The 21646-nt window shown below is 49.1% G+C and overlaps 1 protein-coding gene across 3 annotated transcripts in view; it reads left to right on the forward strand.

Moving 5' to 3' along the window:
• Positions 1-21646, forward strand: part of CSMD2 (CUB and Sushi multiple domains 2) — a 672138-nt gene that overhangs the window by 234320 nt on the left and 416172 nt on the right. For all 3 annotated transcript variants that reach the window (XM_049694749.1, XM_049694771.1, XM_049694802.1), the window contains exon 5: positions 15886-16093. In XM_049694749.1, coding sequence (XP_049550706.1) covers positions 15886-16093 — 208 coding nt within the window. The remainder of the gene's footprint in view (positions 1-15885; positions 16094-21646) is intronic.

Consider the following 21646-nt stretch of genomic DNA (forward strand, 5'->3'; position numbering starts at 1 on the left):
CCCAGGCCCTCTCAGCTCTCACCTGTCTCACTGCATAGCGTCTCCAGTCACCCCACCACACACATCCCAATTCATTCTCCACCGCAGGAGTGAACTTCCTAAGACCCAGATCTGACAGCATCACACGTTGCTCAGACTCCCGCCAGTGACTCTTTATCACTGACAGGGTCAAGTTCAGATTCCTTAGCATGGAGCACAAGGCCCTTCCGGAAGGAGGCCGAGGCTGACTTTTCTAAGTCCTCTCTAAGTAGCTTGCAATTAGCCACAGCAGAAATGCTCCCTTCCAGAATGCACACACCAAGGAAGCCAGCCGAGCATGTGAAATCCTGCTTTCAGAAGGGCTTCGAGCCCCGGAGACTCCCCGGGGCCTGAGGGGCCCGAGACAAAGCTCTGCTCAGAACTGGGAGGGCACAGAATGCTGTCCCACTCTCCGAGCCCCCAGGGCCCTCCACTGCCTGCGATTCGGGTCCATTTCTCTGTCTAATTCACCACATGCTGCAAGAATAGCGTGAGAAGCATCCTCAATAATGCCTGTGATTTTCTGGAAGTGATTTTCCAAACTGCCCTTCCTTAGTAGGCTGAGCTGAAAGGAACAGAGAAGGGTCCTCCTCGTGTGCCTCATGGTACCAGGAGCTGTGGTCATGCCGGGGTTAATGGGTTCAGACTCAGGGAGGATTAAAGCCTCTTGGCCTTTCTTTCTCTCGTGTAGAACTCTCAAGGGCTGGCATCTGTAAGGGGATGAACCTCATCCACTGGGCAGTGGTCCGTAAATACTGTCCGTAAATACTTGCTGAGTGAACCGATGGCTGGATGGGTCCAATTCACCACCAGGATTATGTAGGCATACGAGCCCGAAAGGGAAATTACTGGCCTGGGTTCGCCAACCTGCCCGGCCGCTCAGAGTGACACGAGCTCCTTGAGTCCCAGGCTTCACAGAGCAGCTTGGAGGTGGTGCCTCTGCCTCACACAGCAGACGCCACCCGCCTGGCTGAAAGGTGAGCTCGGTCTGGAGACACAGCCCAGACCAAGAGGGCGTGGGGGCCATCCAGGGTCCGGGGGCAGAGCAGGTGCAGGTCTCACCTCGAAGGAGGCCCAGCCCATCAAGGCTTGGCCCAGGTGGCAGAGGGAAGGAGGAAGGGTGGGGTGTTGTGAGGTGGGGTGACTGGAGACGCTTTGCAGTGAGACAGGTGACAGGTGGCAGAGACCACATGGTCTCCCTTCACTTTGTGTCACTTTCGGCACCTTTTCAAAGGCGGCAGTCCGTGGGAGCCCTGAACCTTGTGGAACCTCTTTGATCCGTAAGAAGGGAGAACATGTGGATTTCAGCAACAGGCCCCTGACTTGTGAGGGACATTGGCCCTGGATCAAAGAGGACCGCATGGGGAAGGACTCACGTTCAGATGCTCTGAGCGCTGAGAGGCAGGTGGTAGAGAGAAGCATCCTGAACAAGAAAGACTTGGCCCCTGAGGTCCAAGCCCAACACTGCAGGCTGCCCCCAAACCCAGGGAGACAGGGATTCGGTCTGCAGCAGCTTGGGCGGCCAGTGCCCAGATGCATTCCAAAGTTTTTGGCCCCAGGGAGAGGAACCTGTGAAATCTGAGACAGAAGCAGTGTCAGGCATGGAAAGAGCATGGATTCAAACAGGCCTACCTTCAACCCTAGCCATGCCAGCCCAGAGCTGTGGGTCACCGGCTAAACCCTTCTGAGTTTTAAAGCGGGGACATGAGTAGTGGCCTTAAAGGGTGATTGCTTACTTGTTCATTCACTCAGCATTTAACACCTTTTAGTTGAGTACCTACTATGTGCCCGCCAGTCACTGACTCAGTCCTTATTTATTAACTGCCTTATTAAGTGCCAGACATTGTTCTAGATGCAGAGAATCGCAGTGATGAATAAGTCAGACCAAGTTCCGTGATCTCAGGGCGTTTACGTTTTAGCATCCTCAGGCAGAATACAGGCAAGAAATCCAGTAAACAAATTTCAGATCGTAATAGGAGCTATGAGGGAAATCAAGTTACTAGTAATAAGGGAGGCTGCTTCAGAGGGAGCCGTCAGGAGGGGACTCTGAGGAGGCGGCATTTGAACTGAGTCCTGAATGACAAGAAGGAGCCTGTTATGTGATGACCTGGGCATTCCCAACAGAAGGAACAGCAGGCGTAAAGGCCCTGAGGTGGGAGAGAGCTTGTTAGAGGAACAGAAAGCAGACCCACAGCGGGCAACGTAGACTTGGGGGGGAGGCGAGGGGAGTGGGTGGGGCTGTGGTGGAGCAGGACCGGAAGTGTGGGTTTGGTTCTAAATTCAGGAGGGAGCCAGGAAAGGCTTTTCAGCATTGTGTAAAATGATCACCCCGGGTGCTAGAAGGGAGAGGGATTGTAGCTGGCAAGAGGCACAACTGGGAGGCCAGTCAGGAGGCAGCTATGGCAGGTGTGCAGGCTGGAGACGATGCATCTCGGTCAAGGGTGGCCGTGGTAGAGGTGGAGGGAAGGGGGTAAACCGGGGCCGTGGTTTAGGGGCAGAGCCAACAGCCTTGCTGATGGAAGGCATGTAGGTGCTGATGGAACAAAGGGTTGAGGTTGACCCCTAGGCTCTTTCTGGAGTGCTGGCAGGGTGAGGATGCCAGTGACCAAGATGGGGACAACTGCAACAGGGAGTGGGAAGTGTGTGCCCTAAATGCAGTCAAGAGAGCTCATTTTGTCCGGGTCAAGTTTGAGATGCCTGTGAGATCTCCAAGTAGGGGGTATCAGTTCTGTGGCTGGGGGCAGTTCCAAGCTAGAAAGAGATCAGGAGAGGGGTGAGAGACCCTACGTGGCAATGGAGATAGCCAGGAGGGTCTGGGGACTGCATGCTGGGACCCCTTGTGCTGTTCAAATTATACAACATACAGAAAGCACCACATACCCTGCCAGACAGTGTGGACATTGAGTGATTCCAAGCACAGGGACTTGGCATGGACCATGGCTCCCAGAGGGCATTCCTAACTACGGGGTCCCTCTACTACCGCTGGGCTCACTAGTCCTTCTCCTGTCGCCTTTGCCATCACTACTGTTACTATTACAGAACCACGCAGAACGTGGGGTCTGGAGTCCAATCACCTGGATTCAAATCCTGGCCTTGCCACTCACACCCGCTAGCTGAGTGACTGTGGGTGTGAGTGCCCTTCTCTGTGCCCTGGTTTTCTCACCTGTGAATTATAATAACAGTAGTACTTAACTCAGAAGGTGAAGTGAGGCCCAAGTTGATCAATGCTCCACTTGCAGCAGAGGGCCTTGTTCACAGTAATGACTCAATGACAGTTAGCTGTCGTGATTCTCAGAGCCACGGCCATCACTGGCCGGCGTTTATCTAGCACTAGCTATATGCCAGACCTCGTCTCATCTAATTTAATCCTTACAAAAACCCCAGGAGGTTAAGATCTTACAGTGAGACCTGGTGAGGTGAGGTACTTTGCCTGGGGTCACACAGCTAGAGGGTGATTCTGCCCAAGTCCATGTGCCTGCCAGCCACGATCTTGGCCACCCTTGTCTACTATAGACAAGGACGATGGCCTGTGACCCATGGCAGGAGACTCATGATGGCATCGTTACTTCCAGAGCTCCTGCAGTTTGGTCCGGGACCCAACAACTTGGTCCCCTCGTAGGTACATCCCCTGCACGGGTCCACCAGGCCAGGACTTCCCCGTCTGCTGTGGTTTCCCTTTGACCTTCCTCTTTAACTTGTACCAGGAGCTCTTTAGGAGAGAAGCCCCAGGGAAAGGGCCTGAGGCGGTTCTGCTGGGCAGATGCCACTTTGGGGTGGAGGCCAGGGTCTGGGGGACCAGGGTCTCTTATGAGGAAACCTGACCCAAGACTCCCCCACCTCTACCTGAGCGTGGGTGGCGGGGTCCTAGCTGTGGAGAATGCACAATGCCTCTGCCTCAGACCCCTCAGGCAGAGAAGAGGGGGAGTGGGAAGAGGCTTCTCCCACCTGGAAAAGCCCCCTCCAGGATCTGGGGCTTCTGGAAGCCCACGTCAAGACTGGCATTGCAGTGACCAAGGCCTGAGAGGCAGAGAAATAGGTGGATACTGGCGTGGGTCTGGAGTCAGAGAGTTATGGATTTGAATCCTGGCTCCAGCATTTAGTAGCCGGGTGACTGTGGGCAAGTTTTAAAAACTCTCTGAGCTTCAGTTTCCTCATCTGTAAACTGTGGGTGACATAACACCTGTCTCTTTGAGCAGTTTGAGGATTAAATGAGAAAATGCAGGTACAGCATTTAGCACGATGCCTGGCCTGTAATGAAAGTGCAGCAAAGAAGAGGTACATAGCCGAATACCGTGTCCTGTTTACATTCATCCTCTCAGAAGGTCACCTCGGGGGAAGTTTCTACGAAGAATTCTGGGGGTGGCGGAAGTAACAGTGCTCTCGGGCAGTTGGCATTTAAGAAGGGGTGTCCTTGATAAAGCCAAGGATAAAGGGGCAGAATCCTGAGAAGAGTGGACTGATGAGGTTGAGCAGGGACACTGAGCCGCACAGTACAAGGAAAGGGGGAGCACTGCTGGTGGGTTTGGGGCAACGATGCCCTGGCTCTCTCAGCCTTGCACTAGAGTTGTAAGATGGTAGCTTCTCCCCAGTAGGGGGCCTATTGGAATTTTCCTTTCCTCAGAGGCTGAGTAGCCCTGGGGAGGGAGGATACGGGTAGAACCCCAATGCCAAGGGCCCCAAAGCTTCTAGGCATCCAAGATTGTGCCCTGGAATTGGCCTGAAATGGTGGGGGGTGGGGTGGGGAGGAATACAATGTAGGTTCCTCCATTCCTACCTGAAATTTGTGAGTCACTGGAGAGTTAACAGACATCAAAGGGAGCTGAGGGATAGTTCTCTAAAATTATAGTTAATTGAGGAAATTTCAGTGGAACTTAAAGACAATCATAAATAAAGTCATAAACTTGGAAAGGCAGCTATCAGCATAACACACCTGCACCCTAGAATATACATGACTTAATAACAATGGAGAATGCCCATCGCCACAGAAGGAGAAAGTGTAAATTAATATTTTAGGAGTGTGGTGTCAGCTGAAGGTTATATTTTATGACTCTGAAGTTGTAACCATGAAATATGATACCTTGTTTAAAGTGTGAGAAAACCTCCAAACAACTTTTACAGCGTCTTCAATCAAAACAGAATGGTGCAGGAACAAGGGTGTCAAAGGAGCCTGAGAGGCAGGGAAGACTCCAACGGCAAAGGTGCCAGCTTCAGAGTAGACAGGCGCCTCTGGCTAGAGGGTCTTAAGCTCCGAGTGCTCAGTTCCAGCACAGTCTGGAAGTCGTTGACTAAAATTGGGAAGTTTGACTGTCTCAGGATGGCTTACCAAACTGCTATCAAGCAGGGAGTGTTACTGAGCCAAACCTGGGTCTGCTCACCTGATGCACAGCAGAGCCAAACTACTGACACAGGATTGTGGTGAAGGAAAGTACAGCATTTATTGCAAGGCCAAGCAAAGAGAATGGGCAGCTCATGTTTAAAAGACCCGAACTCCCTGATGGCATTCACGCAAGGGTTTTCAAAAGCAAGGTGAGGGAGAGGGTCACAGGGTGCCTGATCAGCTCGCGGACATTTCTTCTGATTGGTTGGTGGTGAGGTAATTGGGAGTCAACATCATCAACCTTCTGGTTCCAACAGATATGGGTTCTATATGCTGGTGGTCAGCATGCAGTTAAGTTCTTTCACCCGGTGAGGGTTTTAGTCTCTGCAAAACAACACAAGGATATGGCTCAGGATATTGTCTATAGCCCTTGAGGCGGAACTAAAGTCCCTTGACTTTGTTTTATGGCCAAACTATTGTTATTTTGTCTTGCTTGACTCTTTTCCTTTGTTTCTGCATTGTTTCACTTTTCTAATTAAATGTACTCTTTGGGATGCAGGGAAGGCCTACGACGCTAAACCTTTTTCTTTTTTTTAACACCTTTATTGGAGTATAATTGCTTTACCATGGTGTGTTAGTTTCTGCTTTATAACAAAGTGAACCAGCTATACATATACATATATCCCCATATCTCCTCCCTCTTGCATCTCCCTCCCACCCTCCCTATCCCACCCCTCTAGGTGGTCACAAAGCACCGAGCTGATCTCCCTGTGCTATGCGGCTGCTTCCCACCAACTATCTATTTTACATTTGGTAGTGTATATATGTCAGTGCCGCTCTCTCACTTCGTCCCAGCTTACCCTTCCCCCTCCTCGTGTCCTCAAGTCTATTCTCTACAGCTGCGTCTTTATTCTTCTCCTGCCCCTAGGTTCTTCAGAAACTTTTTTTTTTTTTTTTAGATTCCGTATATATGTGTTAGCATACGGTATTTGTTTTTCTCTTTCTGACTTAATTCACTCTGTATGACAGACTCTAGGTCCATCGACCTCACTACAAAAACTCAGTTTCATTTCTTTTTATGGCTGAGTAATATTCCATTGTACGTATGTGCCACATCTTTATCCATTCGTCTGTCAGTGGACACCTATGTTGCTTCCATATCCTGGCTATTGTAAATAGAGGTGCAATGAACATTGTGGTACATGACTCTTTTTTTTTTTTTTTAACTGAACCATTTTGAACCTTACTAGCTAAGTTAGCTCTCAGCTAGATATACTTTTTTTTTTAACATCTTTATTGGAGTATAATCACTTTACAGTGGTTTGTTAGTTTCTGCTGTATAACAAAGTGAATCAGCTCTGCATATACCTACATCCCCATGTCTCCTCCCTGTTGTAGCTCCCTCCCACCCTACCTATCCCACCCCTCTAGGTGGTCACAGAGCACCAAGGTGATCTCCCTGTGCTATGCGGCTGCTTCCCACCAACTATCTATTTTACATTTGGAAGTGTATATATGTACATGCTGCTCTCTCACTTCATCCCAGCTTACCCTTCCCCCTCCCTGTGTCCTCAAGTCCATCTTCTATGTCTGTGTCTTCATTCCTGTCCTGCCCCTAGGTTCTTCAAAACCATTTTTTTTGTTTTAGATTCCATATATATACGTGTTAGCATATGGTATTTGTTTTTCTCTCTCTGACTTACTTCACTCTGTATGACAGACTCTAGGTCCATCCACCTCATTACAAATAACTCAATTTCATTTCTTTTTATGGCTGAGTAATATTCCATTGTATATATGTGCCACATCTTCTTTATCCATTCATCTGTCGATGGACATTTAGGTTGCTTCCATGTCCTGGCTATTGTAAATAGAGGTGCAATGAACATTGTGGTACATGACTCTTTTTGAATTATGGTTTTCTCAGGGTATATGCCCAGTAGTGGGATTGCTGGGTCATATGGTAGTTCTATTTTTAGTTTTTTGAGGAACTTCCATACTGTTCTCCATAGTGGCTGTATCAATTTACATTCCCACCAACAGTGCAAGAGTGTTCCCTTTCCTCCACACCCTCTCCAGCATTTATTGTTTGTAGATTTTTTGATGATGGCCATTCTGACTGGTGTGAGATGATATCTCATTGTAGTTTTGATTTGCATTTCTCTAATGATTAGTGATGCTGAGCATCCTTTCACGTGTTTCTTGGCAATCCTGTATCTTCTTTGGAGAAATGTCTATTTAGGTCTTCTGCACATTTTTGGATTCAGTTGTTTGTTTTTTTGATATTGAGCTGCATGAGCTGCTTGTAAATTTTGGAGATTAATCCTTTGTCAGTTGCTTCGTTTGCAAATATTTTCTCCCATTCTGAGGGTTGTCTTTTTGTCTTGTTTTTGGTTTCCTTTGCTGTGCAGAAGCTTTTGTTTCATTAGGTCCCATTTTTTATTTTTGTTTTTATTTCCATTTCTCTAGGAGGTGGGTCAAAAAGGATCTTGCTGTGATTTATGTCATAGAGTGTTCTGCCTATGGTTTCCTCTAAGAGTTTTATAGTGTCTGGCATTGCATTTAGGTCTTTAATCCATTCTGAGTTTATTTTTGTGTATGGTGTTAGGGAGTGTACTAATTTCATTCTTTTACATGTAGCTGTCCAGTTTTCCCAGCACCACTTATTGAAGAGGCTGTCTTTTCTCCACTGTATATTCTTGCCTCCTTTATCAAAGATAAGGTGACCATATATGTGTGGATTTATCTCTGGGCTTTCTATCCTTTTCCATAGATCTAATTTCTGTTTTTGTGCCAGTACCATACTGTCTTGATTACTATAGCTTTGTGGTATAGTCTGAAGTCAGGGAGCCTGATTCCTCCAGCTCCATTTTTCGTTCTCAAGATTGCTTTGGCTATTCGGGGTCTTTTGTGTTTCCATACAAATTGTGAAAATTTTTGTTCTACTTCTGTGAAAAATGCCATTGGTAGTTTGATAGGGATTGCATTGAATCTGTAGATTGCTTTGGGTAGTAGAGTCCTTTTCACAATGTTGATTCTTCCAATCCAAGAACATGGTCTATGTCCCCATCTGTTTGTATCATCTTTAATTTCTTTCATCAGTGTCTTATAGTTTTCTTTTTGTTTTCTTTTTTTTTTTTTTTGCGGTACACAGGCCTCTCACTGTTGTGGCCTCTCCTGTTGTGGAGCACAGGCTCCAGACACACAGGCTCAGTGGCCATGGCTCATGGGCCCAGCCGCTCCGCGGCATGTAGGATCTTCCCGGACCGGGGCACGAACCCATGTCCCCTGCATCGGCAGGCGGACTCTCAACCACTGCGCCACCAGGGAAGCCCCTATAGTTTTCTTCATACAGGTCTTTTGTCTCCTTAGGTAGGTTTATTCCTAGGTATTTTATTCTTTTTGTTGCAGTGGCAAATGGGAGTGTTTCCTTAATTTCTCTTTCAGATTTTTCATCATTAATGTATTGGAATGCAAGAGGTTTCTATGCATTAATTTTGTATCCTGCTACTTTGCCAAATTCATTGATTAGCTCTAGTAATTTTCTGGTAGCCTCTTTAGGATTCTCTGTGTATACTATCATGTCATCTGCAAACAATAACAGTATTACTTCTTCTTTTCCAATTTGGATTCCTTTTATCTCTTTTTCTTCTCTGATTGCTGGGGCTAAGACTTCCAAAACTATGTTGAATAATAGTGGTGAGAGTGGACAACGTTGTCTTGTTCCTGATCTTAGAGGAAATGGTTTCAGTTTTTCAACATTGAGAATGATGTTGACTGTGGGTTTGTCATATATGGCCTTTTCTATGTTGAGGTAAGTTCCCTGTATGCCTACTTTCTAGAAGGTTTTTATCATAAATCGGTGTTGAATTTTGTCAAAAGCTTTTTCTGCATCTATTGAGATGATCATATGGTTTTTCTCCTTCAATTTGTTAGTATGGTTTATCACATTGATTGATTTGCATATATTGAAGAATCTTTGCATTCCTGTGCTAAACCCCACTTGATCATGGTGTATGATCCTTTTAATGTGCTGTTGGAATCTGTTTGCTAGTATTTCGTTGAGGATTTTTGCATCTACGTTCATCAGTGATATTGACTTGTAGTTTTCTTTCTTTGTGACATCTTTGTCTGGTTTTGGTATCATGGTGGAGGCTGATACCAAAGGAGGCTGATGGTGGAGGCTAAAGATATTTTAGAAACAAGAGGTGGGGGATACTAGGGGTGGGAAGGGAAGGGTCTGTCCCTAGGAATATCCAACAGGATCCTGCCTGGTTTCAAGAAGTGTGATGTAATGGAGGAGACCACAGTCCTGGTCCAGAGAGACTCAGCTGGAATCCTAAGTTGGCCACGTACTGCATCACCTTCTCAAAGTTACCTTCTGAACCTTTCTGAGCTTCAGTTTCCTGTATCATTTATTTGTTCAACAGATATTTATTGGGTGCCTGCTATACACTAGGAAATGTGGTAGCTGCTGGGGACAGAACAGACATGGCCCCTGCCCTCATGGACTTTACTGTCTAGACATTAAATAAATTACTAAGTTGATCAATTGCTTATGGGAAAGTATGTGGTGCTCTAAAAGCATATGATGGGGAGAAGGGGTATTCTGTTTCTGGAACGATCCTTGAGAAGCGACACTTAGACTGGGACCTAAAGGCTAAGCAGGGGCCAGCCAGGCCCAAGGAGGTAGGGAAGACGTTTTCAGAAAGAGAAAGTAGCACTTTCAAAGGTCCTTGGGCAGAGAGATGCTTGGTGCAACAGAAGAGCTGGGAGGAGGCCGGTGTGGTTACAGAAAGTGGGCAGGTAGAGGCTGGTATGAGGCGAGGCCCTGTGAGGTCCATGTCAGCCCCTGGATAGGATATTCTGAGTGACAGTGGAGTTGTCGAAGGTCCCTGCTGAAGGGCGTGGTGTCATCAGGTCTGTACTGTTTGGGATCACTCAGGCTTCTGTGTGAGGAATGGGTGTGCTGGGGCAGGAGGGATGCTTAGACACAGGAGGGAGACTTCATGGCTGGGCTTGGACCACGATGTGGCTTAGGGTAGAGCAGATGCAGTGAAGACAGGAGACCGAATCAAGAGCCGCTTAGAAGGACAGACAGGCTTTGGTCACTGTTGCGTGTGGGGGGCAGGAGGGGTTGAGGATGTCCCCCAGCTCTGCCATGAGGCATGGGGTGAATAGTGCTGACACCCCCCCTCCAAGACAGGAAACTGGAAGAAGGCTGAGTGTGGTGGGAGGAGAGGATGAGGACGGTCTTGGTCAGGGTGTGTTGGGAACGACATAAGATGGATACATAGAAGGGTTTCTAGGACCAGGAACCAGGCAGGAGGCTGAGGAGTTGTTCTCTCTCCCCCAAGACCTGCTTCCGCTGCAGCCTTTCTGCTGCTGCGTCATCATCTAGACGCGCAGACCGTGTGGACTGCAGGCCTGTGGGAGCTCCTTCTCAGCCTCCTTTCAGGAGCCTCTGCTTCTGCCTGCTGCCCGTTAAATGTCTTCTGCCCCTGGCCGTCTTCGCTCCTGTGGAGCCAGCTCCCTCTTCATCCCGCCCACTCCTGGCCTCTTGGTCTCTAGGCTCCAGGCCCACCTGCCTATCCCTCTTGTGCTCACATTCAGCGTGGGGGCGGGGAAGGGGTCATCACCATCCCGCATCCCTGTCATCCTCAGCACTGTTACCCTGTTAGAGACCTCAGCATGCTCTTCCCCTCCTCCCCTTCACAGCCCACTCCTGAGTGGTGGAAGCCACATCCTCTTGCTTCTCCCCTAGCCTCGTTCTTGTATCTCTTCTGTTCCTTCTCTTCCCTCCCATGGCCACGGGTTCAGGCTCTGACGTCGGGCACAGCCTCTTCACCGTTCTCCTCACTGCTCTCTCCCCACTGGGCACACTCGCCACCCCGAAACCACATCATCCATCCATCACGTGGGGACCAGGAGTCATCTTTCTAAAGCAGGCCTGGGCTTTCACTCCCTGCTGACAAACTGGCAAGTCTACCCGACACCTGCAGGGTAGAATCCATCCCTTTAGCAAGACCACCAGGGCCTGTCTGAGCTGACCGCTAACTTCCTCTCCACGTCCACCCCATCACACACCTCTGCATCCTGCACCTTCATCTGGAGGAAAGCCGACCGCTCCCCAAGCACACCACACCCATTCGGACCCCCTTACCTCCAGATGCCCTGTTTCCTCTGCCGGGAGCCCCTTATTTTTCTCTCCCTCCAGCACACTCCTACTCCTTTTTCAAGGTCCAGGTTAAGTGTGTCTTCTTTGACCATGATTTTCCTAACCTTCAGTGCAGCCAAGATGAAGCCACTGTGGCTCGGGGTGTAGACACTTCCACCTGCTGTACACAGGGCCAACGTGGGACTACTGGGGCCGGCAGGCCCAGTGCTTGCTGGGAGTGACATTGACAAATTCCCGCTTGCTGGCTGGCTCCTGTAGCTTATCTCCCTGGTAGTGGTCACGGTGAAGTGATTTACATCAGAAGGAGACAAACCCTGCCTTGAATGTCAAACTTCATAGGCTCCTGCCAGAGAGATACCCAGGGTGGAAATACCGTGTGATTTGATACAACAAACAAATAGCACCGGCAAACTAGATTTAAAGCTAGGCAAGGCAATCTGCCTACCTTCCCTCCCTCCCTCCTCCCTTCACGGGGCCTGGGCACCTGGATTGGAGGTAGTAAAAGAGAAAGGGAGGAGGGGGAGAATAGACCCGCAGCTCCTTTCCTTGGCATCCGAGGCCCTTCACAGCACAGCCCTTGCCTCCCTCCCAGCCCAGCTCCACCATTTCTTCTCTGCTCTGTGAGTTCACACAGTCCTGACCAAGTCCCTAAATGACGCTCTCACCCCTGCAGCCGCCTTGCTCTTGCCTTTCCGCTGCCCAGGACACCCTTTCGCCTGATCCTACCAGGCAGTCAGCCCTCAGGTGAAGTGGATCCTGCCAGCTCAGCATTCAAAATGCAGTCAGTCACTGACTCCCTCTCACTAGTACCACCTGGTCCAGGCCACCATCATCTCTCTCCTGAACCATCACCGTAGCCTCGACAAGCTCCTTGCTTCTGCCGTCTTCCTCTTTGGTCTGTTGTCTGCATAGCACCTCAAGGGATCCTGTTAATACACCAATCAGATCATGTCATCTGCTCAGAACCATCCGCTGGCTTCTCATCTCACTCAGGTTAAAGCCCAAGCCCTAACAGTGGCCTCAAAGGTCCTCCATGGGGCCTTGTCCCTGCCACTCTCCTCCTCACTCCAGTGCTCCGGGCCCTTCAACAGTGCCAGGCCTCTGCACACCATGGCCTTTGCACTTGCTGTTCCATCTGGAATGCTCTTTCCCCAGATAACTGTCTGGCTTTCCCTCTCCCTCCTTCAGGTCTTGGCTCAGATGTCAGCTCCTCAGCGAGGCCTTCCCTGACCACCTTTCTGTGATGTCCATACCCCCACTTCCAGTGCAGAATACTTCCCGTCTCCGTTCTGCATTTATCACCACCTCACTCACCATAGGGTTTACCTATTTATCTTGGGTATTGTCTGTTTCCCTCTGACTGGAACGTAAGCTCCATGAGGGTAGGGATTTTCTTTTGTTTTATTTGCTGACGAATCCCTAGCGCCTAGAAAAGTGCCTGACACATGATAGGCACTCAGTAAACATTTGTTGAATGAATCAATGTTTCAACACAAATGTCACCTCCTGTGTGAAGCCTTCCCTAAGTCCCATCTGCTATCACTGTGCCTCGACACCTCGGTTATAACAATTCTGGGGAGCCACTGTGTGTGAGAAACACTTGGGGCAGGGATGAAATCAAGCTTTTCATGATGTAGTGCTGGTCCTGGCCCAGTGTCTGGCACACAGTAGGTGCTCACTTAATGAGTGTGGGAGGGAAACATTCATGAGTACCTACTGAGTGAGGTGCCTTCACTTCTGTGCTCATACATACCAGGGAGCTGGCATGTAGAAATGGGCTCACTCTCTTGAAATAGACCGTGACCCTGTAGAACGACATTCGTAAGAATAGTTCAGGGCCACTGAATAAACTCACTTTTATCTCCATCCCACACTGCTTCTGTTTATCCAACTGTCGGCTCCATCTCTCCACTGGTTCATTCCCCCACACACACTCAGCCCTGGTGTCCAGAACTGAACCCTGGTTGCCTTCCGCACCACAAGATGCCCCCGTCCTGGGTTCCCTGCTGCAGGAAGCGGCACCTTTCATCCATCCAGATGCTCGTAGCTGAAGCCTGGAATTCATCCCTCCGGACCACTCGTCCTGTAGATTCTACTTCCTAACTATCTCTCAATCAGATCCTCCCCCCACCCCCCCAGGGCCTTAGCTCAGATCACATCTGGACTCACCTTGACTTTGGTGACTCTGCACTATCAAGGGCATCCTGCCCGCTCCCCCAGCTCAGACCTCGTCTATGCCACGGCCACAGCGGTCTTTCTATGATGCAAATTTAATCCTGTTTCCTCACTGCCCTTGATCTTCAAGATGAAGTGGAAAGAAAAAGAGAACTTGGCATCAGTTGGGCATCTAACACGTGCTAGTCTCTGGCTAATGCTCGGTACTGTCACATTAATTATGCCATTCAGTTGTCATAAGAAGCCATTCTACAGAGAAGCAGAGTGAAGCTTAGAGAAATAAATCAGCCAAGGTCCCATGGTTGGCAAACTGTGGAACCTGAATTCAAATCTTCACCTTCCTCATCCTAAAATCCATTTTCTTTCCAATATGGCCCGCTGCTTCCAATCTTTTTGGGCCCAGCACTCTCTGTCATGGGGCTCCTTCTACGTTTCCAGTACCATCGCCCATCATTCCTCTCTGTTCACTCTGTGTTAGGCCATCTAGAACTACTTATCTTAGATATGCCTTGTGCTTTGGGGCTTCCATGCTTATGACCTTTGGTTCTCTTTTCTCATAAATGCCTTTCCATTTCTTCTCTAATGATCTCCTAGTCATCCTTCAAAACCCAGCTCTAATGGCGCCTCCTGCATTAAGCTTTCCCAAACTGACTCACCCAAGCAAAGTAATGTACTGCTTTATCTGTCCTCAAAGTGTGAATGATACTCCTGGGAGACAAGAATGTGTTGGTTAAGAGCATAGGCCCTGTAATCAGACTGTTGGGCTTAAAAATCCCAGCTCCTTTAATCACTATACGCTGTGCCTTTGGCAAATAACGGAAACTCTTTGTGCCTTGGTTTCTTTACCTGTAAAATGGGAATAATACTTCGTAGGGTCATGAAATATGTAGAGTAGTTAGAATAGCGCCTGGCACAGTGGAAGTGCTTAATAAGCAGTAGCTTTGATTGTTGTTACTCTACTGCCTCTGATACACGTTTGAACCCTGATACTGCATTTTTCCTTTCTTTACAACTTAGTCCGTATCTGTAATACATGATATGCTAAGTGGATTACGGTCACTTACTTGCATACAAGCTCCAGGAGGGCAGGCTTAGGAAATTTGGATGACGTCCACTAAGTCACCCAGCTGTAAGCCCTAGAGGAGGGATTCACATTGAGTCTGCAATAATTGAAAAACCAGTGCTCTTAACTACTTTATGTCGGAGCATGTTCCTTGGATCATTGTTTCTGAATATCAAGTCTCAGCTGGGATTTAGACTGGAGCAGTGCCACTCCACCAGGATGTGCTGCAGGGATGAGTAAGACGTGGTCCCAGCCCTTGGGGATTCCCAGCAAGTTCAGAACCTAGAGTGGCAGACAGACATGTGACAGGTCACTCAAACAGTGCCAAGTACCGTGTCTGAAGTTGGACACTTTGCTCCAGGAGCACAGAGGAGAGAGCCATTACTAAAAGCTTGGGGAAACGAGGCTTTACCGAGACGTGGCTTTGAAGTTGGCTCTCAAAGCATCAGAAGACTTGCTGTGGACAAGGGGCATCCCAGGCAGAGGGAGCGATGTGAACAGAGCCCAGGAGGTCTGACCACACACAGCACTAGAACAGAGCTGGCCTGGGCCCAAGGGTCAGGAGGGAAGATTGCAGAGGTCCGGCCAATCTGTGACGGGCCTGGAATGCCCTTTGAGTTTTGCTCAAGGGAGCTGTGCTGAGTTTTTGTTTTGTTCCCTCACATCTGAGGTGTACCAAGATCTGGTGGGAAAAAACATCCTGGTCACCACAGTCGTGACCGTGGAAATAAACGTGACAACTGATTTCTCCTTCCTTCCTGGTCGTTGCAGAACAGTGTGGTATCGTAGTTAAAAACGTGCTCCAAAGGGCACAGTTCACCGAACTCGTTAGCCTAGCTTGTTGGCTGTGTGACCTCAGGCAGGTTACATCACCTCCCTGTGCCTTGGTTTCCTCATCTGTCCATTGAGAGCAGTGATAACTAAAATTCTCAGAACGGGGTCTGGCACGTGATAAGAGCTTTGGAAGTGCTTAGTATCATTGTTATGAGGCCAACTCAGACTAGGGTCTTGGGGCACCCTCTCTGCACGTCATGTCCCAGGACCCTCCCTGCCTCTCGTGGGTGAAGCGCAGGACGAGTACCAGGGCCTGGGAACCTGACCGACTCACGGTGAGCCTCCTGTCTCTGTCCACAGCGGACGACGCATGCGGCGGAACCCTGCGGGGCCAGAGCGGCATCATCTCCAGCCCGCACTTCCCCTCGGAGTACCACAACAATGCCGACTGCACCTGGACCATCCTGGCCGAGCTGGGGGACACCATCGCCCTGGTCTTTATTGACTTCCAGCTGGAGGACGGTTACGACTTTCTGGAAGTCACGGGGACTGAAGGCTCCTCCCTCTGGTAAGCGTGCCAGTCCGCCCCCTCCCCTGTTCCCTGCAGCTGTGGCTTACTGGGATGTGGTCCCCTCAGCGCCTGGACCTGCAGCTGAAGGCCCCTTTGCCACTTCCTCCACCCACTGCTGAAGAGCCTTCCTCTCATCATGATGAGAAGTCACTATGTATTTTTAGAGCTGGGGTAAATTTTTACAGTGATTTTGGTATCTGATTTGAAGCACGTCCTTGCTGAAGAATTACAGGATGGGCCTTGGTCGAGTGACTTGCAGTAAGACTAACAGTGCTCTGGTCTCAGGACATGGACAGGGTCTCAGTGAAGTGATTTGAAATACTGTTCCACTTCTAGAAGCATCCAACAAAGGGAATAGAGCCCTGAGTGGCGGTTGCTTTTCCCATCCCCAGGGCTCTGAGATGGGACAGGCATTGTGTCGCGATTTCTGCGGGAAGGACTAGCCTGCTCTCTATCATTCTGGCTTTACCACTCCGCTGCCATGGAGATCCGGTGTTGGCAGGTTTGGGAAGAGAGGGATGATGAAGGCTCACCAGCCTTAGTTGCTTGTGGTCTCCCAGAGACGTGCCCAAACTGAGGTCGACTTTGGGAGTGTTTAGCTTCCTGTTTGGGTGACAAGCTGTGAGAGTGGTGGTGTGGCGTTCAGAACATGTTCTCGTATTCTCCTGGTGGCTCTGTTATCAGCATAAGGGCACCACTGGGACCTGGGTCAGCACATCGGGAGCCAAGAGAAGGAGCACTTAGGTGTGCTTCTTTGTAGCCTTCGTTGCTGCGCGGCGCTGGGGAAAGCAGGGCTCGGTGCCTGGGACGGAGGCAGAGGAGGTGTCACCGAGGGCTCTGAGAGAAGCGGAAAGTGGGAGCTACAAAAGTCAGGGGCAGATAGCTCCTCGGAAAGACAGACACAGTGGTCAGTGGGCTGGGGACGCAGGCGGAGATGGGGAGGAGGGGTGGGAGAGGAAGAAAACAGGTGTCCGCGGATATCGAATACCTCTTTTGTACCAGTTTTCGTGCTATGTTGTAGAAACGCCAGTTGAGAAGGACATGGCCCTTTGAGGGTGAGACAATCAGACAAACCCACAACAGAAGCCCAGTATGACTCTTTGAGAAGGATAAAGTGGTAGCAGACTCCTCCCAAATATGGACTTAGAGCTTTGGGAACCGGGAAACTCAAATTTCCTGGTGTACTGGAAGGCACACTGACCTGGGAGTCAGGAGACCTTGGTGTCATCGGCTCGTCGCGTGAACTTGGCCACTTCAGGTCATTTGCTACCCTGGATGGGGTGTTGAGAGGGACATCAGTGAGCTGATGACTAATTGCTGTGTGGAGGCTGGTCCAGGGCCAGGGGCTAGATATTTGGTGCTCAGAGTTGGGGTGGAACTCTAGATGACTCTTCACTGAACTGCACTCCCAGGGACCTGCCCAGCCTGAAGACCTTCTGTCCCCCTGACTCTTTTTGTAAAATACCTATTTTTCTGGTCATAAATGTAATACATATGCTCCTTATAGAAAACACAGAAAATATTAAAAGGTATAAGGAAATGAATAACAAGTATTAACATTTTGATGTATTCCCCTTTGGCCTTTTTGCTTTGCCTAGATCGAGCTAGCTGGCCACTTATATATATTTTAATATTACAAAATTAGGAACTTAAAATAGATCAGTAGTTATGTACTTTTAACTTAACATTATATCATGAAAATTTTTTCCTTGTGTCATGACAGATGTCTCCAAAGTATAATAGGTGTGATAATAGTATTTATTTCATAAATAAACAGTATTTATTGAGCTTTTGTTATCAGTATTTGGCAGGCTAATTCTAAGCTCTTACAGCTATAATTTCATTTCGTCTTCTATGAAGTAGGTAGCATAATCTTCCTCCTTTTACAGATGAGGAAAACGAGGCCCAGAGAGGTTATGTCACTTGCTTGAAGTCACACAGGTAGTAAGGGGCAGAGCTGAGATTCAAGCCCAGGTTAGTTGGACTTGAAAGCCCGTCTTCTTAGCCAGCCAGCACAGGAATCATGCTATGTTTGTGAAGGATTGTCGGCTGTGTGGCATTCCCCCGTGACACTGACACAATTTACTCAATCAGATCTCTTGATAGATTGTTTCCAAGTTTTCACTTCTATAAACAGATAGGAAGATGAATATCCTTGCCGGTTCCCTCTCTTCCAGCCCCAAAACGTCTTCCACTCACTTGTTTGTCTGCGGGCCAAATGGTCTCCCACAGCTTCTGCCCCCCAGGTGTGGGTGTACACGGTTGTCCAAACTTCTGGAGTGAAGCAAATCTGAAAGATTATTCCTTTTCCTATTCAGTCACTCAGTGGGGAAGGAATTTAGCAGAGGAAATCGTTAAGGGAGTCATTCAGAACTCTTTGCTCTAAGATTAAATTATAATTATTTACAGGGTTGATGCATTGCCAGGCAGGACGCATTTGTTGTTCTAATTTATACCTGCATAGCAACTACGGATAAGCAAACTTGGAGGCTCAGGATGGAGGCTCAGGACGTATGTGCAAAGAACCTGCTCTTTCCCCAGCCCCTCTCCTTTATGTATTCCAGGATTCCTGTGAAAATGTGATGCTCCTGGTTTATAAGTATACTGCTTTTATCAGCATACGTTACGATTTTAGGCTGTTCTCTTGAGCTCTGCACCAAGCATAAAGAGACAGCAGATCTTCTTAGAAAAGATGAATTTGAACAACTGAGCATCCCTTTATCTATTGAGAAAAACAGAGATACCTTTGAGAGAAAAAAGTCCGCTATCTCCCTTATTGGGTAGCAGATTCATGCTGATTCAGAAGAGGGTGGTGGCATAGACTGTCCCTGACTCAGGTTCCACACTGTCCTCCTACCCCAAGGGGGAATATAAACAGGAGAGTTTAAATTAGGGGTTCCTCTGGTTTGGATTTCATGGACTAGTAAAATTTCCAAACAATTGGGGAAGTGTAGGGTTGATAATTTTTTATTTTGCCAAGTAAGGATATTAGAGAAAAAAAAAAACAAAACCTGCCAACTCCTCAGAACATTATTCCATAAAACAAAGGACAATTCAAAGCCAAAAATACAGCAGGATATAATCAATTGCACTGACATAATGAAAGACCGAGGTGGGAGGAGTGTACATAATAGCGTCGTTTGCCCGTAACTATAAAGTCCTGTGATGTATATGCATCAATCAGTGGATTGCTGATTCCTGTTGTGCTTGTCCATCACTGGCCTCTGGGAATCCAACCATACACGTTTTGAGCAGGAAAAGGTTGTTACTATGGTGAGCACTGAACCCTGCAACTCTGACATGCTGAGAGGGTCTCAAGCATCTTAGACTTACTCTCCCTAAAGTTAATTGCCTTCTTGTGTGTGCGACTGACCAGGAGCAAAAGCTGGGTTTGAATTGACTGAGAGTTACAGTCCACATAGTAGATTTGGTATTACTCCCCCACTACACACACACACACACACACACACACACACACACATACACACACACACAGCCAAAGGACACACGCCCCTCCACGTCATCACCATATATGCATCACCAGGTCAAACCCCCTGACACGTACATACTTCTAGTTCTAGTTCACCGAACTCAATTTAGGGGCCAGATTTTCTGTCACTCATCTTTCTCGGGGGTAGGTGGTGGTCTTTCTTCTGCTCTGACCCAGTCTTGGCAATGACCTTCGGGGAGCCCCATTCCTTCCCCTCCAATTCTAGGTAAATACTCTCACCACTGCTCCAGTTCCTCATGAGGTCCCTGGATTTTCAGAGGGCCGGGGCTGAGGGTTGCAGAAGACTCTTAAAACCCGGGGTTCTGGGTCCCTGGAGGGAATCAGGATCGTGTTATCGTAACGAGGAGAAATAATTGTCAGCCCATTACAGAGCCGGCCTCTCCGTCAAGGAGAAAATCAGTGAGTTAAAGTCCACCCAGAACCTGTCCCCTTCTCCCTCTGCCTCATGCTGGCCTCTCTCCATTGGGGTCTCACCAGACGCTTCCTCTGGGCTACAAGGAAGGAGAGGAAGCCAGACACTCCTCCAAGAACAGGGGTGAGGTCTGTACAGCGTCTCCAGGATTAGGTGTCAAGCCTGCACCTTGGCATCTAACTGGGGAGATAGCAAGCTCGGGAGTCAGATGGACTTGGGCTCAAAACCCAGATCCACTTCTTAACAGCTGTGTAATCTCAGGATATTTACTAACCTCTCTGAACCTCAGTTTCCACATCTGAAAAATGGGGCTCACTTTACCAACCTACAAAGCATATGGAAAGGGATAAACATGCAAACTGCTGCCTGGTTTATAGTAGGAATAATAGTCCTGGGATGGGGACAAGAGGCAGGGGCTCACTCTTTGAGGGGAAAAGGGTAAGAAGAGGCATCTCCAGCCACTCGGAGCCTCCCATGAGGCCATCTGCCAGCCTGCCACCAGTGGCATCTTACCAGGCAGAAAGGCACACACAGGCTGATCCAGCTGCCTGATCCAGCTCCCAGGGGAATTGCCTGGAAACCAGGTAAGGCAGGCTGGCAGAGAGCCCCTGGGTCAGACTAGAGGATGCCCTTGCAAAGGTCAGAAGGTGGAGGGTGAAACCGTCTTCCCAGAGCTGCACTCTGTGAGCACATTGCGGGCGGCGTCACCTCTTCTCTGCCTGGACCCAGCCCCAGGCTGGCCAATTAGCTGCTTTTTAGAAAAGCAGAGGAAGGTTCAACTCATTCAGCTACCAATGGCTATTCTGTGCCAGACTGGAAGCAGGGGCGCTCCCCCGGAGCCTGGCACAGCCCCTGCCCTCAGTGGCCTGCAGATTTGGAGAGCAGGGGCAGAGTGTATGGAAAGGATATCCAGGAGAGCACCGCAGAGAGAGGGGAGGAACATCTCTGCCTGGGACCCGCTCGCTGTCTCTGATTGATGAAGATGCAGTTTGTAGGGCCTTCCTCCCTCCTTCGCTCCTTCCCTTCCGCTGTCTGCCCCCACCCCCTTGGCAATTTCCTCCTATGGCAGGGAGGGCGGGCAGGGCATGACCTGCACTCGGAATTGAAGCCGCCCTTTTCTGGGGGCCTGCAGAAGTGTCAGCCACCGGCGTGTGTTTGTTGGGGGTGTGTATGGCTCCGTCCCACACCTGGGATGTCTGTGTAGACCCCAGGACCACTCTCCCGTCTTCTGTGCGTCAGTCTCTGCTGTGATTCCCAGCCTCTCTTCCTTGCTTCCTTCAATATACTTCAATTTTCATTCTTTGTTTCACTCCAGTCATTTGCGATCTGCTGCCCATTCTCTGTGTGCCCACACCCCCAAGCCAAGCCCCCCACAGACCTCTATGTGACAGACTTGCCTCCACCAAACATGTAAAGTAGGAAAAGGAAGGAGAACACACTGCAGGGCTTCAGAGGAGCACATTGTCCTGGGGCTCCAGGCGGGGCCTGCAGTTGAGTTGGGCCTTGAAGGGTGGGTACCATTTTGATATGGGAGATGGAGATGAGGGGGCAGGTGGGCATCATTCTAGGACTGCTGCCTGGGCCTCCTGGCCAATGTAAGAGCTCCCTTCCCTGATCTAGGAAGTGG

This window comes from Orcinus orca, chromosome 1 (genome assembly GCF_937001465.1).
Source record: "Orcinus orca chromosome 1, mOrcOrc1.1, whole genome shotgun sequence".
NCBI lineage: Eukaryota > Metazoa > Chordata > Mammalia > Artiodactyla > Delphinidae > Orcinus > Orcinus orca.